Source organism: Eleginops maclovinus, chromosome 5 (genome assembly GCF_036324505.1).
Source record: "Eleginops maclovinus isolate JMC-PN-2008 ecotype Puerto Natales chromosome 5, JC_Emac_rtc_rv5, whole genome shotgun sequence".
Lineage (NCBI taxonomy): Eukaryota > Metazoa > Chordata > Actinopteri > Perciformes > Eleginopidae > Eleginops > Eleginops maclovinus.
The window spans coordinates 7,469,366-7,484,352 of record NC_086353.1 but is presented as its reverse complement, the minus strand read 5'-3'; the positions used below and the strand labels follow the sequence as shown (position 1 = coordinate 7,484,352).

Below are 14,987 nucleotides of genomic sequence, written 5' to 3'. Positions count from 1 at the left end.
GCTTCCAGGTTTGAATGTGCAGACACTGTGCAAGTACTTAAAATAAGTACAGTAGTGTACATGGACCACTTTTCTTCAAGGTATGGGAATTAAAATCACGGGACTCGAAATAAATCAGATCCGGTTAACAACAGTCTGAATGACGCCATGTTTTATTTTTAAAGCCGTTATAGCTCGGATTTATTTGCACTTAAGTTCAGTTCTAGCACAGACTGTTTTGACCCCGTTAAGACTTGCACCGCAGAACTCAAAGACCCTATAATAAGGTAAATACATTGTACCTGGTACTGGGTCACATCAGATGTCAAATAACACGCATACCAGGAAGTAGATCAGGTGTTTTTTAATCCATAGAGGTGAAGTCATCACAATGTCATTTAATCCGTTGGTTATTGAGTTAAAGGTAAGAAACAGTTACCCAACAGATAACAATAAAATATAAATTTGAGTTGCTTTTGACTTTGTTGTTGACCTTTCTAAAGTGTATTTGTATCTGGGAATGTGAACGCTTTTGCACCTTATTTTGAGCTTCTAAATTTGCTACGGTTTATTCTTCCCATAAACATAAACTTGGTTTCCTTTTAAGTCTTTCATTAGTGCTACCTCGAAACTTTGTTGTGTTTTATTGCCGATTTTATTGTTTTATTCTATTCTACTTTACCTAATTGAATGTCTGTTTATACATTTTGTGTTTAACAGGGCTACAACTGCATCTCTTTTAGCGACCCTTTTAATGTTTTTGGTTCAAATTTTTGTCAGAATAGACAGAAAGCTAACCAAAACCGATGTGTACCACAGTGTTTCGATTTTCAAGAGCTAAATGACATGTTTGCAGTGTTAAAAAGTCCCTTTCTCACAACATTAAAATCGCTCCTGTTACGACAGCAGGCCTCATCTGCCTTCCTCTCTTCAGCATCTTACTCAATAACCTTCGTCTCCCATCCTCCCTCATCTTTTATGACTCATTACAACATAATTCTTTCTTTTTTCTCTACCTCTCCTTCCATATCTACAGTACATCTCCCAGCATCTAACAATGAACAACTGAATGATAACCATCTCTAAATGATTAGCAGAGCGCAGCTACTGACCTCCACAGGGACTCGAGACACTAATACATTAACAATGGCATGGGAGAAACATGTCACTTAGCTAATCAGGATAGCCACTAAAGGAAACGGGGGGTCAGGGTGCCATTGAGCTCGACTCCAAACTATTGTTAAAGTGAAGAGCAAACCACAATGACCACAGATGGTTTACAAATCATTTTATCAGATAAAGACTGGGAGAGTGCTCTGTTAAATTGTGCTCTATGATACAGTATGTTGGTTACATGAGGACAATATCTGATCCAAAGGGTACAGCCAATTTAAATCATGTGTATCTATTACTCTATACTGTATGTATTTATGATGCAGACAATACTATGTAAGACCTATCTGTTAATATAATCCCCAAAGATATTCCATTTACTATATTATAAGACAACTAAAAGCATGAACCACGAGCTTTAAAAATATTATTATATTAATAATACAAGTAATTACTTACAATACAACTACAATACAATCAATCAGTAACGGCAATACAATTTGTGAATAATATACTTTATCAATGAGCAAAACCCTTTTTAAACCAGTACGACCTTTAAACAGGTAAAGCCCTTTAACCATTAATGACCCATTCTTTGCCAGTAAAACATCTTATAAACCATTCAAACGTTTCACAAGCTGTATAATGATATCAACCATGTTTACACCTTGTTCTCAAACAGTCAAACACCTTTAAGTACCAATGGATTGATACCATATCTATATGATTGATATTTGTAATTTTGTAACCCAAACCCGAAATATGCCAAGTGGCATCATAACTTCTCCAGTCAAATGTAATCTGCATTTGATATTCTTTACACACAGATATAGACAAAAATATGGCTTTGTTTGCAGCCAATCACTACGAGCACGAGCACAGATATAACTGTGATTGGTCCAATCCCGCAGCAGCTAAAACTCATACAGTCTTTGTTTTGGTGTAGTGTAGAGTCCGTCGCTTTTCACCAAGTTGGCATTTCAAGGTTGCCACCAAAATGTTTGATATTAAAACTAATGTCTGGAAAATGAATGTTAACACTATATTAAAATGTTTGGATACAAGAAACATCATAAAACCATTCATCATCTTTCCCTTTTATCTAAAAAGGCTGCATTAAGTGAGGTGAAAAGTAAAGCGTTTAAACTTGACATCTATAAAAAAAATAAATAAAAGGTTTTATGTGATTGTTAAAAACGTAACCATATAAAGACCCAAAAATAACCAAATTACACCATGGCTTGTGCTATGATGTGGTCTGAACAGGCGCTGGTACAAATTGCCCTGTGGGTGATAGCATTTCTACTGACACTCCCATTTACTGCAGACTGTGGTGGAGTCATAGCGAGACACAGAATGGGAAACAACAAGAGAGACTCACACTTCAGCAGGAAAAAAAATCATTATCCGTGTGAATTCTCTTAGGAACATAGACCGTATTAAGTTGCACCTGCATTAGAAATAATATTCCCCTTGCTTTTGTTTCTGTTCGCCTCACAGTGTGGATGTGACATTACACTCCCAGTAGTATCAGCTATTTCAGGACAACAAGAGAAACTACAAGGACTAAAAGTTTTCCAGAGAAAATGAGCTGACACAAGCAGAGGTACAAAGCGAGAAGAGGAGGGGAGAGTACAGTGGTAGTAAGTTTGGCCCATTGATTGTTGGGGTCTTGTTAATCCATAGAGATACCATAAATAGCCCAAAGTCAAGCCAGTGGGTGAGGAGGGGTGAGGACAGTGATGCAGGGAGATGCAAGAGGAAAGGTATTGATCCAGAAACCCCAGGACATCTCAGGAGACCTACATCATGCTGACCAGGGCCTTACTGTTCGCCCTTCAGCAGGGGCACTGCAGCAAACACACACACACACACACACACACACACACACACACACACACACACACACACACACACACACACACACACACACACACACACACACACACACACACACAGACACACACACACACACACACACACACACACACACACACACACACACACACACACACACACACACACACACACACACACACACACACACACACACAATAATGCACCAAATACAAACTGAGAGGCAGACTTCCCTCACATGCATCCAGCAGTTCCAACATGGTGGCTGTTTAGCGAGCAGGCGGATCGTATTGTGTCGTATTGATCAACTTCTCTTTCTCTCTGGCTTTGTGAGGATTCACTCTGCAGCCTGCTTACAAATGTCAAACCTACAACAGTGTCTTTGTGAGAGCAGAAAGACTAACATCCACTAAAACATCATTTGCACCTGAAAACACAGTACAAGTTTATAAGATAAGACAGTAATCCTCCAATTCCCCATTCAAGAATACAATGTTTACATGCTTTAATGATTTAAGTTAACAATGAAATAATTAAAGCATAGGGTTAATATTCTTATTTGGTGAATAAATGATTTATATTTTAGGGACGGTGGTATTTTTTTTGGTCACTAGTGCCTTTATTGGAGAGAGAGAAAGTTGAAAAGGGGGAGACATAGGGATTGACAAACGTAAAAGGGTCCCCAGAGCAGACTCTGTGGGTCGCCAGTTCTACCAGAAGAGCTACATAAGGGCCCAGAATTGCATTTACTAAGGCTTTTGTTAAAGTTACATTTAATTAATTATAGTGACGTTTATACAAAAAAATGGAACCTCCAGCTTTGAGGGTCAGTTGTGTGCTCGAATGGACCAAGTTTAAAGTGTGGACCTTTCACCTCCTGGGCAATACAGAGTTGGCTTTGAGCAAGGCATCAGAGCCCACACTGCTTCCCAGGTGCTGTGAAGTAGTTGTCAACTGCTATTACAAGTATGGGTTAAACGCAGAGACTAAATTACACTGTGGGTGTTGTGTACGGGTGCATGATTAAAAGAGGGTTTGATTTGAACAGATTAATTTGTTCCTTTGACATTTTACAAACATTACAGTACAATGCAGGAGAGACTTATGTGCTGCGCAGTTATGCACTCATGCTGTACTCACCAGGGTGTATCTAACACACACACACACACACACACACATCTCACTAAGCTCCTCATTAAGCAAATATAAGGTCATACTGTAGGTGGGCTCAGATGTGTGTGTGTGTGTGTGTGTGTGTGTGTGTGTGTGTGTGTGTGTGTGTCCTTCCACTTGTGTGATATTATTAGACCGTATATAGCTGTGCTTGTGAATGTAGTGTAATATTAAAAAAGAGATTATCCCGGCCCTGTTAGAGGATTTTCTCCAAAAGTAATTGTTGTGCGAGCCGTTTGATCCACATTAACCCTTTGTGAGTGACAACAGGTGCTGCGGTTTGAAATCACTGGACGTTGACATTGCTGAAATGTGGCAAGGTTGCAAAACTGGAGGCCCAAAAACTGTACGGTGAAACAAGAAATACATCATACTACAGAGCGGAATAGGCCATTCAAAGTACCATTCAAAGCTTGCCAGATTTTCTTCAGAATATTGCCAAATTGTGTGCACTGTTAATGTTTCCTCCTGACACTTAATCATTGATTTGGTGGTTGTCAGAAAATTGGCAACTATTGTAACTCTGTTTTATCACTAAAGTGTGTCGGTTGTTGTTTGGACATAAATATAAATATTTGTCAGCATCCTTTGACATTTCCGAGATTATTGAACAAGCCTGACAAACCTGACACAGACTCACTCCCTGGTCTGACAACTGGAAACTCACTTGACTTAATCTGAATCTGTTAACCTTCTCTATGTTTATGATGGTAACTTTGTATTTTACTCCTATTCAAACTTTTCTTTATCATAGAAAGCGCAGCATCCGACCAATGAGCCATTGCATGCAGGGTTATTCATAAGGGTCGAATGAAAGCACAGTTTATTATCATGTTTGGGCGGAATTATAGCGTTAAGAATTATATTAACATTACCGGTTGTCAAAAGATAGAAATGGATAATATAACACTACAAACAGACGGAAATGTCAACATTGGCTAACTCTTCCAAACTCTTTGACATGCAAAGGTCGACCTTTAGTAGTTGACCTTTGCATGTCTCCTACAATGTGTTTTACATTTGGAAAACACCATGGTTACAGAAGATAAACTATATGCTGAAGTTTAGGGAAAGGCTCCAAAGTCAGATCCACTTCACATACTGACTTTCCACCTCACTACATCAACGGATCGCTACATCTGCATTGCATGTTGTCATTGAACATCTTTGCTGGAATATGCTACACGGTAGGACTGGTTTGAGAAGTTTCTGTGGATGTCTTGATTTTTGTCTCTGCTGGAAACCATTACCACTTTAGAAAACAAAGTTAACCATAGCCTCCATTGTGTTGCAAACTACAGAGCATCACTTTGAGAAGCACTTTAAATTGAGATTATGACTTGTAGTTTTGATTGGGAGTATTTAGGATGGAGTAACAATGTGCCAATTGGAGCATGTAAGGTTCTGCAATGTGAAGAGAGGAGTCTGTGGTGTCATTGCTTAGAAATGTACAAGTTCGAAAAGTTCACACCCCCACCCTAGTGCAGAGAGAGATACCTCTGTGACATAAAATGAAATGGTGTGTGTGTGTGTGTGTGTGTGTGTGTGTGTGTGTGTGTGTGTGTGTGTGTGTGTGTGTGTGTGTGTGTGTGTGTGCGTGCGTGCGCACGTGCGTGTGCGTACAACTGAAAAATAAAACTAGTTTGAAACCATGATAATTGCAATCTTTTCTCTCGTCCAGCAGCACAGACAGGTTAAGCCTCACTTTTTTCTTTACCAGATGTTTATTGTGCATCTGCAGGGTTCAGGATCAGTTATGCGTGACGTTATAGTTTTACCCTGACACACAAACACCCTGATCATATGTTTTTGCTGGCTTGAAACACATTCCTAGATGCTGACAAAGACCCAATTGCACACCTTCACACGGACACATCCCTGTGTATCTCCAGCAGTGTGTGTATGTTTGTCTACAGATTAGGAAGGAAAGTTTCTTCAAGCATGAACGCAGCTAAAAACAGATGGCAGAGCAGTGAGGCGAATCACTGTACATCTGAAACGACCCGGAAATAAAGCCCAGACTGATCATAAACAAATCCAATTAACAAGGACACACTGTCAGGCTGCCTTCGTGCCGAGGAGAACTATTTATATTTTAATTTTTTAAACAAGGATCTCTATGAATCTAAAATCTGTGTGTGGTGACACAAGTGAGGGCCAGCGGTGTAGAGCTTAACTAATTAAAATATTGGCAAAAGAGACAGTCATTTAGAAAAAAAGGTTATTGAGTTTATTTTCCAAACAGTCGGTGTGTTTGTTACAATGTACTGTAACTGAATTTAAAATGTAGCTAATTATAATATTCAGCAAAAGGAACATCTGCAACTTCAAAAGAGTGTGTACTTAAAGAGCGCTCCACCACATAAACTGAGAGGGATAAAAGGCAAAGAAATGTTCGGTATGAGACACAATGACACAATATGACAGAGAGAAACACACACCCATACACAAAACACACACAGACACACGCAGTTGGTGTAGTCTCTTAATCACATTATGTGACACAGAGATTCCTCTCCAGCAGGTCATGGGTTTGGCCAGACATAGTGATGAGACAAGATCATGACCCGGTTTAACCATCAGGGGGTCCAAGTGAGTGCACCCAGGGGCTGGATGGTTACACGCTCTTACTCGAAATGGAAGATATTTAAAAGAAGGCAGGGTTCTTTTTGTGGATAGTCTCCCTCTTTATGTCTTTAAGTCTGTTAATGCCCAACTGCTTCACTCATTAAATGACTGTTTCTTTGATGCTTGATGTAAAAAAAACCGTTGGGTGTCATTTAGGCTGATGAGTTTTTCAGATGCATAGAAACGAATAAATGGAATAATTGGACACAGCTGGCCTATCTTCAGGTCTAGAAGTGTAGAAACGTTATTTAAAAAGAGGCAATCATTTATATTTTCTACTATAGCAATGAATCAAATGACAAAAAGTGAGGCAAAATGAAAGAGGTCGCTCGAGGTTAACCTATGTGATCAGCTATGTGCAGCCGCCTTGCTTTAAGAGCTGGAGATTTATAGCACATTTCAACTCATTACTAGCTCTCTAGCCCACAATTGTACGGTTTTTGTTCACATTTACCGCTCTTATAGTGTTAATATTATAAACGTGTGGTGTTCCCGTTCATGTTATTCAATAACAGCAGCCTAAGTAAAGTGTATGAACTCAATTAAAGCTTCAATAAATAGATTGAGTTGAATTGTGAACATGAATTGTGCAAAGGTTTGTATAAAATGGTTTCGCAGCTGTGCATCATGTGGTGCGGGGAGGCTCCAACTGTGACCACAGCTGGGTTCCTACAATCCAAGGTACATCTTAAAAGTTTGACTGTAAGAAGGAGGCTTTCTCCAAGCGAGCAATAGGTGTATGCGAATGATTTTGCTGCTATAAATATCATCAGGGAAGCTAGGTGACATAAAAGCAGGCAGACATTTAATAATTGAGCAATGCGTGGCAGGTGGGCGGAGTGACGACGGTGCTGACTCATGGCTTCTGCAGCTCCGGAACAATGACGCTCCAAAACAAACAGTCGGCTCTCAGCGCGGGCGCAGAGTTTGTGCTGAGGCGGGAATCCTGGAGAAGACTTCGGAAGCTCAGTGGCAGGAGCACTGTGCTCGGGAAAATCCTGTTTAATATTATATGAGTGAGACCGCTCGTCCTCTCGCTCACACACACAATGCAGCCTCAGTGTCAAGCACACACATACACACATTGCTCTAGTTTCCTTCCTACGGAGGAATGGGGGAAGGGGTGAACAGTAGCTGCAGCTTACTGTCACGACATGGTGGGCTTCACTCTCTGATTGAAAAACTCAAAACCACACAAACACTTTACACAGGTACACTCAGAGCAAGCTATATACACCTGACGCACTGATAGGATACAGTGTTAGTTGTCTTATATCAAAACAGATAAATAAACACCTGCAGTCGATAAGTCACCTGAATCCCAAGAAAAATCAAAACACTGGCAGATTGTTGAGTCTTTATAGCTTGCTTTAAGTTGCTTTTCTGTTTTAAATGATCTAAAGTTTACAGACAATATACCTCAGAGACATTAACTTTTGTGAATGGGTGCTTTCAGTCCAACGAGCATGCACAACATACAAACAGCCCTTTAATGCAGAACCGAAATGCACTCTTCATTTCTTTCTTGGACTTGAAGAAACAACAGTCATTACATGTGCTGTTTGTGAACAACACAGACAATACAAAGAAAGAAATCTCCAATCAAACCAAACCAAACATATATATGAATTTGTCAAAATATGATGCATCTACAGTGATTTTGAAACCCACATAAGTGTCACAGCAAAGACTTTGGAACCTAAAAAAGGTTGGAGTCACTCCAATTAAAAACTATAAGCAACTAGACAGTATAAGATACGATATAAATCAATCTTACATCGCTTTGTAAGTTACTGAAAACAAACAAATTGAATGTGATTTACTTTCCTACACATTAAGGTTCAGCAGCTGGTCGTTATCTCAAAAACAAAGGACATTTTATAAGGACTTATTCGTGTGGGCAGCAGGGCGGAGATCATGCCTCAAGTGGAAGGTCCTGGTTTAAGCTCCACATAGAAACTGTGATGTAACCATTCATATTCCTTAAGTGCTCATGAACTTGGCTCTATATAAATGTATTTCAACCAACTCTTCTACCTGTCTCGGCTCTCCAATATAATTCCTCACTGCAGGATCTGAGTAGAAATTACTTCATTGTTGTTGTTGCTTTGTTTTGTTTCCACCCTTGTTGCAGCACAAACTCTTATTGTAATTCCTAATATCTGAGTTGAGATGCCCATGAGAAAATGTACATTAGGTATTGTACTGTACTGCTGCACAGCCCTGCGATAGAGCACTATTGTATTTGAAGAACAGGCTGTTAGTCTCCTGGGTCACTCCTGAAGAAATGACCCGCAGCTTCACTCGGACATCGAGGTTTGTTTAGCTTTCGCTCCATTTGTGTGAGCATTTTATGAGAACAGTGATTTGGAAGGAAGCATGAATGACTCTTGAGTGAGCGTAGGGGCTCTCGCACGCCTTCACGAGTGTGTGTGTGCGTGCACGTGTGTGTGTCATCTCCAGCTGAGTAGCAGGATGCAGACAACCAGGAAGAGATAAGCGCGGGTGAATGGAGGGAGCTCTATGTGTGTGTGTATTGAGTGCGTTCGTCTGTATGCATGTGTGTGTGTTCGCGTAGGGAAATCACTTCACAAAGGCCTGGAAGTGTGTGTTCTCTTGTCTACCAGTGTGGGACTCGGAGGAGATAAGCAGACAGCCAAATATTCCCCTTGTGTTTTCCCAGCAAAAACAGGAGGCGGAATACCAACCACTCAGACCGATGCCACAGGGTCAGGCCTGGAATGAGCCGCGCTTCCACTTCTTACAAGCTGCACACACACAGAAACACACCGCCACCAACTCTTTACACACGTCTTCAATTAATCTGTTGATTTTTTCCCCCCAATCTATGGATGGAGGTGCATGTGCTAAAACCTACTGTAACTTGCATGCACATGTGTCCACTCACACTAGGGCAAATCTGTATCTATGGATGTAGATGTGTGAGGTTTATGTGAAATATGAATGTATGTATGTATGTGGAGATATGGAGGGGACACATTTCTTCCATTTGTGTAGGGAGTGGGAATGTGGTTGTGTAAAATATATTTTTACAACAATGATATCAAAAAAGCAAATAATCACATGTGTGAAATGTATGTGATATGTGAATATAGAATCAGTGACTGCTTAATATACAGAAATAACTATTTTTTAAAAGTGTTTTCCTGAATTAATCTACTACAATAAATGTATAAGCATTAAAATGTCCTCATTCAAGAGAGTGTGAGAAGAGGATGACGTTGTTCAAGGTGGAAAAAGATGAAGAAGTATAGGTAAATCCTAAAGGTCCAATAAACCGTTCCTGCATTCATACTGAACACCAATTGAGAATTACAGATGGCATGAATCCAAAAAATGTTCATAAAAAAGTGCAAACAGATGTAGATTTGATGTAGTAGGTGTTGTCATGTAGAGATATGCTAGATTTGTTTCAACTTGGGCAAAACATTTAAGGCTATCCCGAGGTGTATGGCTTATCATTCATCTGAAGGGACAGGAGCAAAATGGAGAGTTTTTTGACAAAGATTTTGATTTTTTTCACACATACAGTTCTGGAAGAAATTAAAAGACCACTCCACATTTTTCTTAAATCTTTATCTCTATATGTATGGCAGCCATTCCAGTGTCTGTTGAATTCCAACGCAGATAAATGTTGTCAGTAGTTTATAGAATACAATTAAAACATCATTTAACTCAAAGACATACAGTAGCTATAAATAATAAAACGGGGAAACTGATAATGCTGAAGTTGAGTCTTGATTTTTTCCTGAGCTGTATATCCATATTGACCCTTGGTTGTTTGTATAAACCAGGACTGCACTGAGCAGTCATATTGGCATGAATAATACACGGTTAACATTTGATTTGCACTTAATCTGAACACAACATGCACACCATGTTAATCTGATGTTCCCAGAGTCTAGACAGGGACATTTGCCACATGCTGACCCTCCCCTATCTTTGTCATGCTATTAGTTGCGCTGTAAATCCATTTCTCCTATGAAAGCAAAAATGCCATAAAACTAACGTAAAAAATGTAAAGATTTGGTAAAACATGCCACAAGACTTCATAGAAAGAAACTGAAATGGAGAGGTTTAGATGAAACGAGATACCTGTGTAGTCAATTGCTGTGTGTAAACCTAAACATGAAAGTATGAAAACATTCTTTATGTACACTGATATTTCCAGCAAATAAAAACACTACCTGGGTTTTCCACCTCAGTTATTTTAACCTACAAGAGCCGCTCAGTTACTCAAACATATGTAGACTGACTGTCTCCCTGTAACCTGCTGGGCTTAGATCCAAACACACACACACGGTCAGGACGCCGCATAACTAAAAACCACAAAGTCAAGGGATTGCAGTATCAACATAAAATCACTCACATAGAGATCAGTGTAACATAAAAGCACACACAAACACACACACACACACACACACACACACACACACACACACACACACACACACACACACACACACACACACACACACACACACACACACACACACACACACACACACACACACACACACACACACACACACACACACACACACACACACCAGTGTCCAGGGTTGCCAGGTTTGTGTATTTGGTATGTGAGGAATGTGTGTTGGTCAGTGTGTAAACCCTCAGTGTTCTAGTTTGAGTTCTTATCAGTCCAATATGTCATCACAGACAACAAAAGCCATTGAAACACATTTGCACATACACACACAGTCAGACGGCTGTAACCAAAACAAGCATGTAGACCATCAAGATGCAACACCGTCTCTCACACATCTGCCTTGCGGAGAGGAGCTGCTCAGATTTCTCCACCTGCTCAGTAGGAGTGATGCTGGTGCTGTTGGAGGATTATCGTGCTACAATAATTTCTATTGGCCATTGAGTTCTGCTAAATAGTTTGAGTGGCGACAGTCAGTTTAACATCTGACAATTACACTTAAGAGTTATGAACTTTAGGTATTGTTATATGATGAGTATTGTAGGACATTTAGCTAAATAATTTTCTTTATGTACTGTGCCAGTACCGTCACTGAAACTTTGGTAATATTTTGAGGAACATGGACTGGACCCCGACAAACACTGAACATAGGCCTATAGGACATAAATGTTATATTATAGCGTTAGAGAAAGATAAAGGGACAGAAATCTTAGATAACAAATGGGACAGCATAGAAAAACCTAAGTGAATCTGCAGCTCTGTGTTAGCAAATCAGTTCATTTGGGTGAAGCCAACAAAGACACCAGACATGACACAAATATAAAAGACCTCAAATCTGTTGTGTAAAACGTGCATACTTAATATGTAAACTCTGACACAATTGAATGTACATACGCTCTCATTCCAGAGGAACTCTGTCATTAATGGTCCAACCAAAATTGTATCACTGTTTGTATGTGTTCGTTCACAGAAAAAGAGAGTGAGCGTGCATCAGCGCTGTTTTGGTGTAGTTAGGTCCAGCTGTTTCTCATCTTCACTGATAGTTGATATAACATCTGGACTCATGAACAAACACACACAAACACGAAATTGGATTCTCGTCCACAGATTGTTCGTATATGCAAAGACATTTCGGTCACAAACAGAATGCTGCCTACAGGTGATGGATGCGCATTTCAGCTGGACACGAGCTTAAAGCGGGACAGTCACCGGGCTGCACGTGGCACCACCACCATAACCATCGGTTATGAATCGTGGGAAAAAGAGGGCATTTGGACCAGTGCCCACACTCATACACGCACATGCAAACAAACTTGCTGTTCTTGCTGATACACGTGCGTGAAGGGAAAGGATCACAGCGACCATACGCGTAAAATATGCATTATCGTCATCATACGATTTTCCTATCAAACTAAAACTGAGTAAATGCAGGACTTACCAGCTTTGCATGGGTCTTTGTAGTCAATGGTCTCCGATTTCTCCTCTTCGTAATAGTCATAGTCTGGCTCCTCGTATTCGAAACAGTTACAGATAGTCACTTTGCCCCAGAAAGTCAAGCCGGCAAGCACCAGCGTGATCCAGCGCATCTTAGCTGCCAGTGCCGAGGGCACTCGGTCCATCTGCAGACTGAAAGAATAAAAAAAGGCCTCTCTGCTCGTCTTCTCGGCTGTTAGGAGATGGTCAATCCACTCTCCAAAGAAAGCATCGGCTGCAGGAATTTAACGGGTCATTGTGAAGCTGCTCTCCTCTCTGACAGCCTGGCTGTGGGAGCTGTAGGCTGCTGGAAGTTACTCTGCCCGGCTCTCCTCCATGGTTAAGGTACACTGAGGTGTCCGTCTGTCCGTCCCGGTGTCTGTCAGTCAGCAAAGTGTCCGCCAAGGAGCTCTGCTGTCCTCCACTGTGGCTTCGCAGGTGAGGCTGCTGTGGGAAAAAGCGACAGAAAGACGCGGTGAGTGGACCAGGACTGGATGATCCGTGAGCGCAAAGTGTGTGTGCTGCTCACAAGAAACAACCGCCTCGCATTTTCCCAACCAGCACTGACTGACTGTCTCAGCTCGGGGCAACCTCTTTCGCTCTCCCTTTTCCCTCTCTCTCCCGTGTCCGGTACTATCTCTCTCAACCGGAGTCAGCTCAGCGCTTACACGCTTACACACACACACACACACACACACACACACACACACACACACACACACACACACACACACACACACACACACACACACACACACACACACACACACACACACACACACACACACACACACACACACACACAAATACCTGCACTGTTCGACCTAAGTGATGCAGAACCAAAACTTTCTTTGTTCCCTATTGTCTGAATTCACTGAGCATTTGCTGCCGTTTCATTTGCACACTCTTTATTACGCACGAACACAGCAGCAAAATCACAAGCATTTGAATTAACCACTATAATAAATACATTTCAGGAGCTCCTTCCTCATCTCGCGCGCACCGATCTTCACGTTATTGGAACTTCACTCACACGGGTAAAAACCGGTAGCTCTAAAATTAACACGGCGTCTTCAAAATGGCCTGTGGTTGTAGTATCTATCACCTCTTATACCCGGTCCATAATGGGTGTTATTTGGTGATTTAGAGGCAGGTGCCAAGTAGGTGACAGCCTAACCATAAATTCCCAGAGGGTTATATGGACTAGGACTCCTTTATGGTCATGACAAGTATGTTCTTACACTTCCTCTTGCCCCCTAACGCATGTCCTTGAGAGAAATACATGGAAAAAGATCAAGGGTTAGATTATTAATTCATTGCAATAAAGCTAAATTAAAACTTGTGCGTAAAAGGACGCACGCCTCAGCATGTTGAACATCTTTCTGGCAATTTATGGATATATGTGTTTGAGTAACAGAAGTATTAGTATGGTGTTTAAAACAACAGATCTATGACATTCAGAGGGTGATTAGCATGAAACAGAACACTAGCCTGTTTGGAGTGTTTTTATTTCAAATTGTTTATTTTCTACGTTTGGTTTGTCTTTAAATTCCACAAAGAAACTACAGCAGTTTGACAGGCAGCTATGATGTCTCCTCTAATCTGTCATAAACACTAACCTTGCCAGCAGTCGGTCCGTCAACAACAGATGAACCGAGTTCAAATGGGTCCACGATCCTCCACTGCATCACTGGTACCCAAAAGTACGCTGAATGAACCACTACTATTAGTGTGTGTGTATGTGTGTCAAACCAAAGACGCTTTAAAAATTGAGAAAACAACATTTGCCACCAGTTAAATCTCGCCTCTTTTCACTTTAATTTTGTACGGAATGTAGAAAGTTGTCAACAACCAGCCCATAATCTCCCAAGTGAAACCTCCACGCACACACACGGCAGACAGTAAGCAGTAAAAATAAAACACAGCAGTTGTTGACGGACAGTGCAGCCTGCGGACACCCTGCCAAGGTAAATCCTCCTGAGACGAGTTCACCCTGCGTCTCCACAGCTTACCTGCTGCGTTTACCTGCCCGGGGCGCGTCGGTTTGCTGTGGCGTCACGAAGCGACCCATCATGCTTCAAATGCAGGAGTCAGACCTCAGGGGTCTCAGGGGGCCTCCGGTATCACTCGGTACCGGGAGTTCCGAACGTGCCCGTCTCCACCCATTTTATTAACGGGAGATTACCGGAGCGCTGTCTCTGCTGCTCCCGACTAATCCTGCCCTCCGGGAAAGGTAGCGACGTGCTGACGTCACTCTATCAATCCAGCCGCAAGCTGTCCACTACACACGCCCCGAGGCATGGACACAAAT

The 14,987-nt window shown here is 41.2% G+C and overlaps 1 protein-coding gene across 1 annotated transcript in view; it reads right to left on the bottom strand.

The window, feature by feature from the left end:
- The window catches only part of tll1 (tolloid-like 1), a 40,384-nt gene extending 27,160 nt beyond the window's left edge, over positions 1-13,224 (bottom strand). The window contains 1 exon segment of the mRNA XM_063884723.1: positions 12,642-13,224. Coding sequence (XP_063740793.1) covers positions 12,642-12,822 — 181 coding nt within the window. The 5' untranslated portion in view covers positions 12,823-13,224.
- Positions 13,225-14,987: the final 1,763 nt, after the last annotated feature.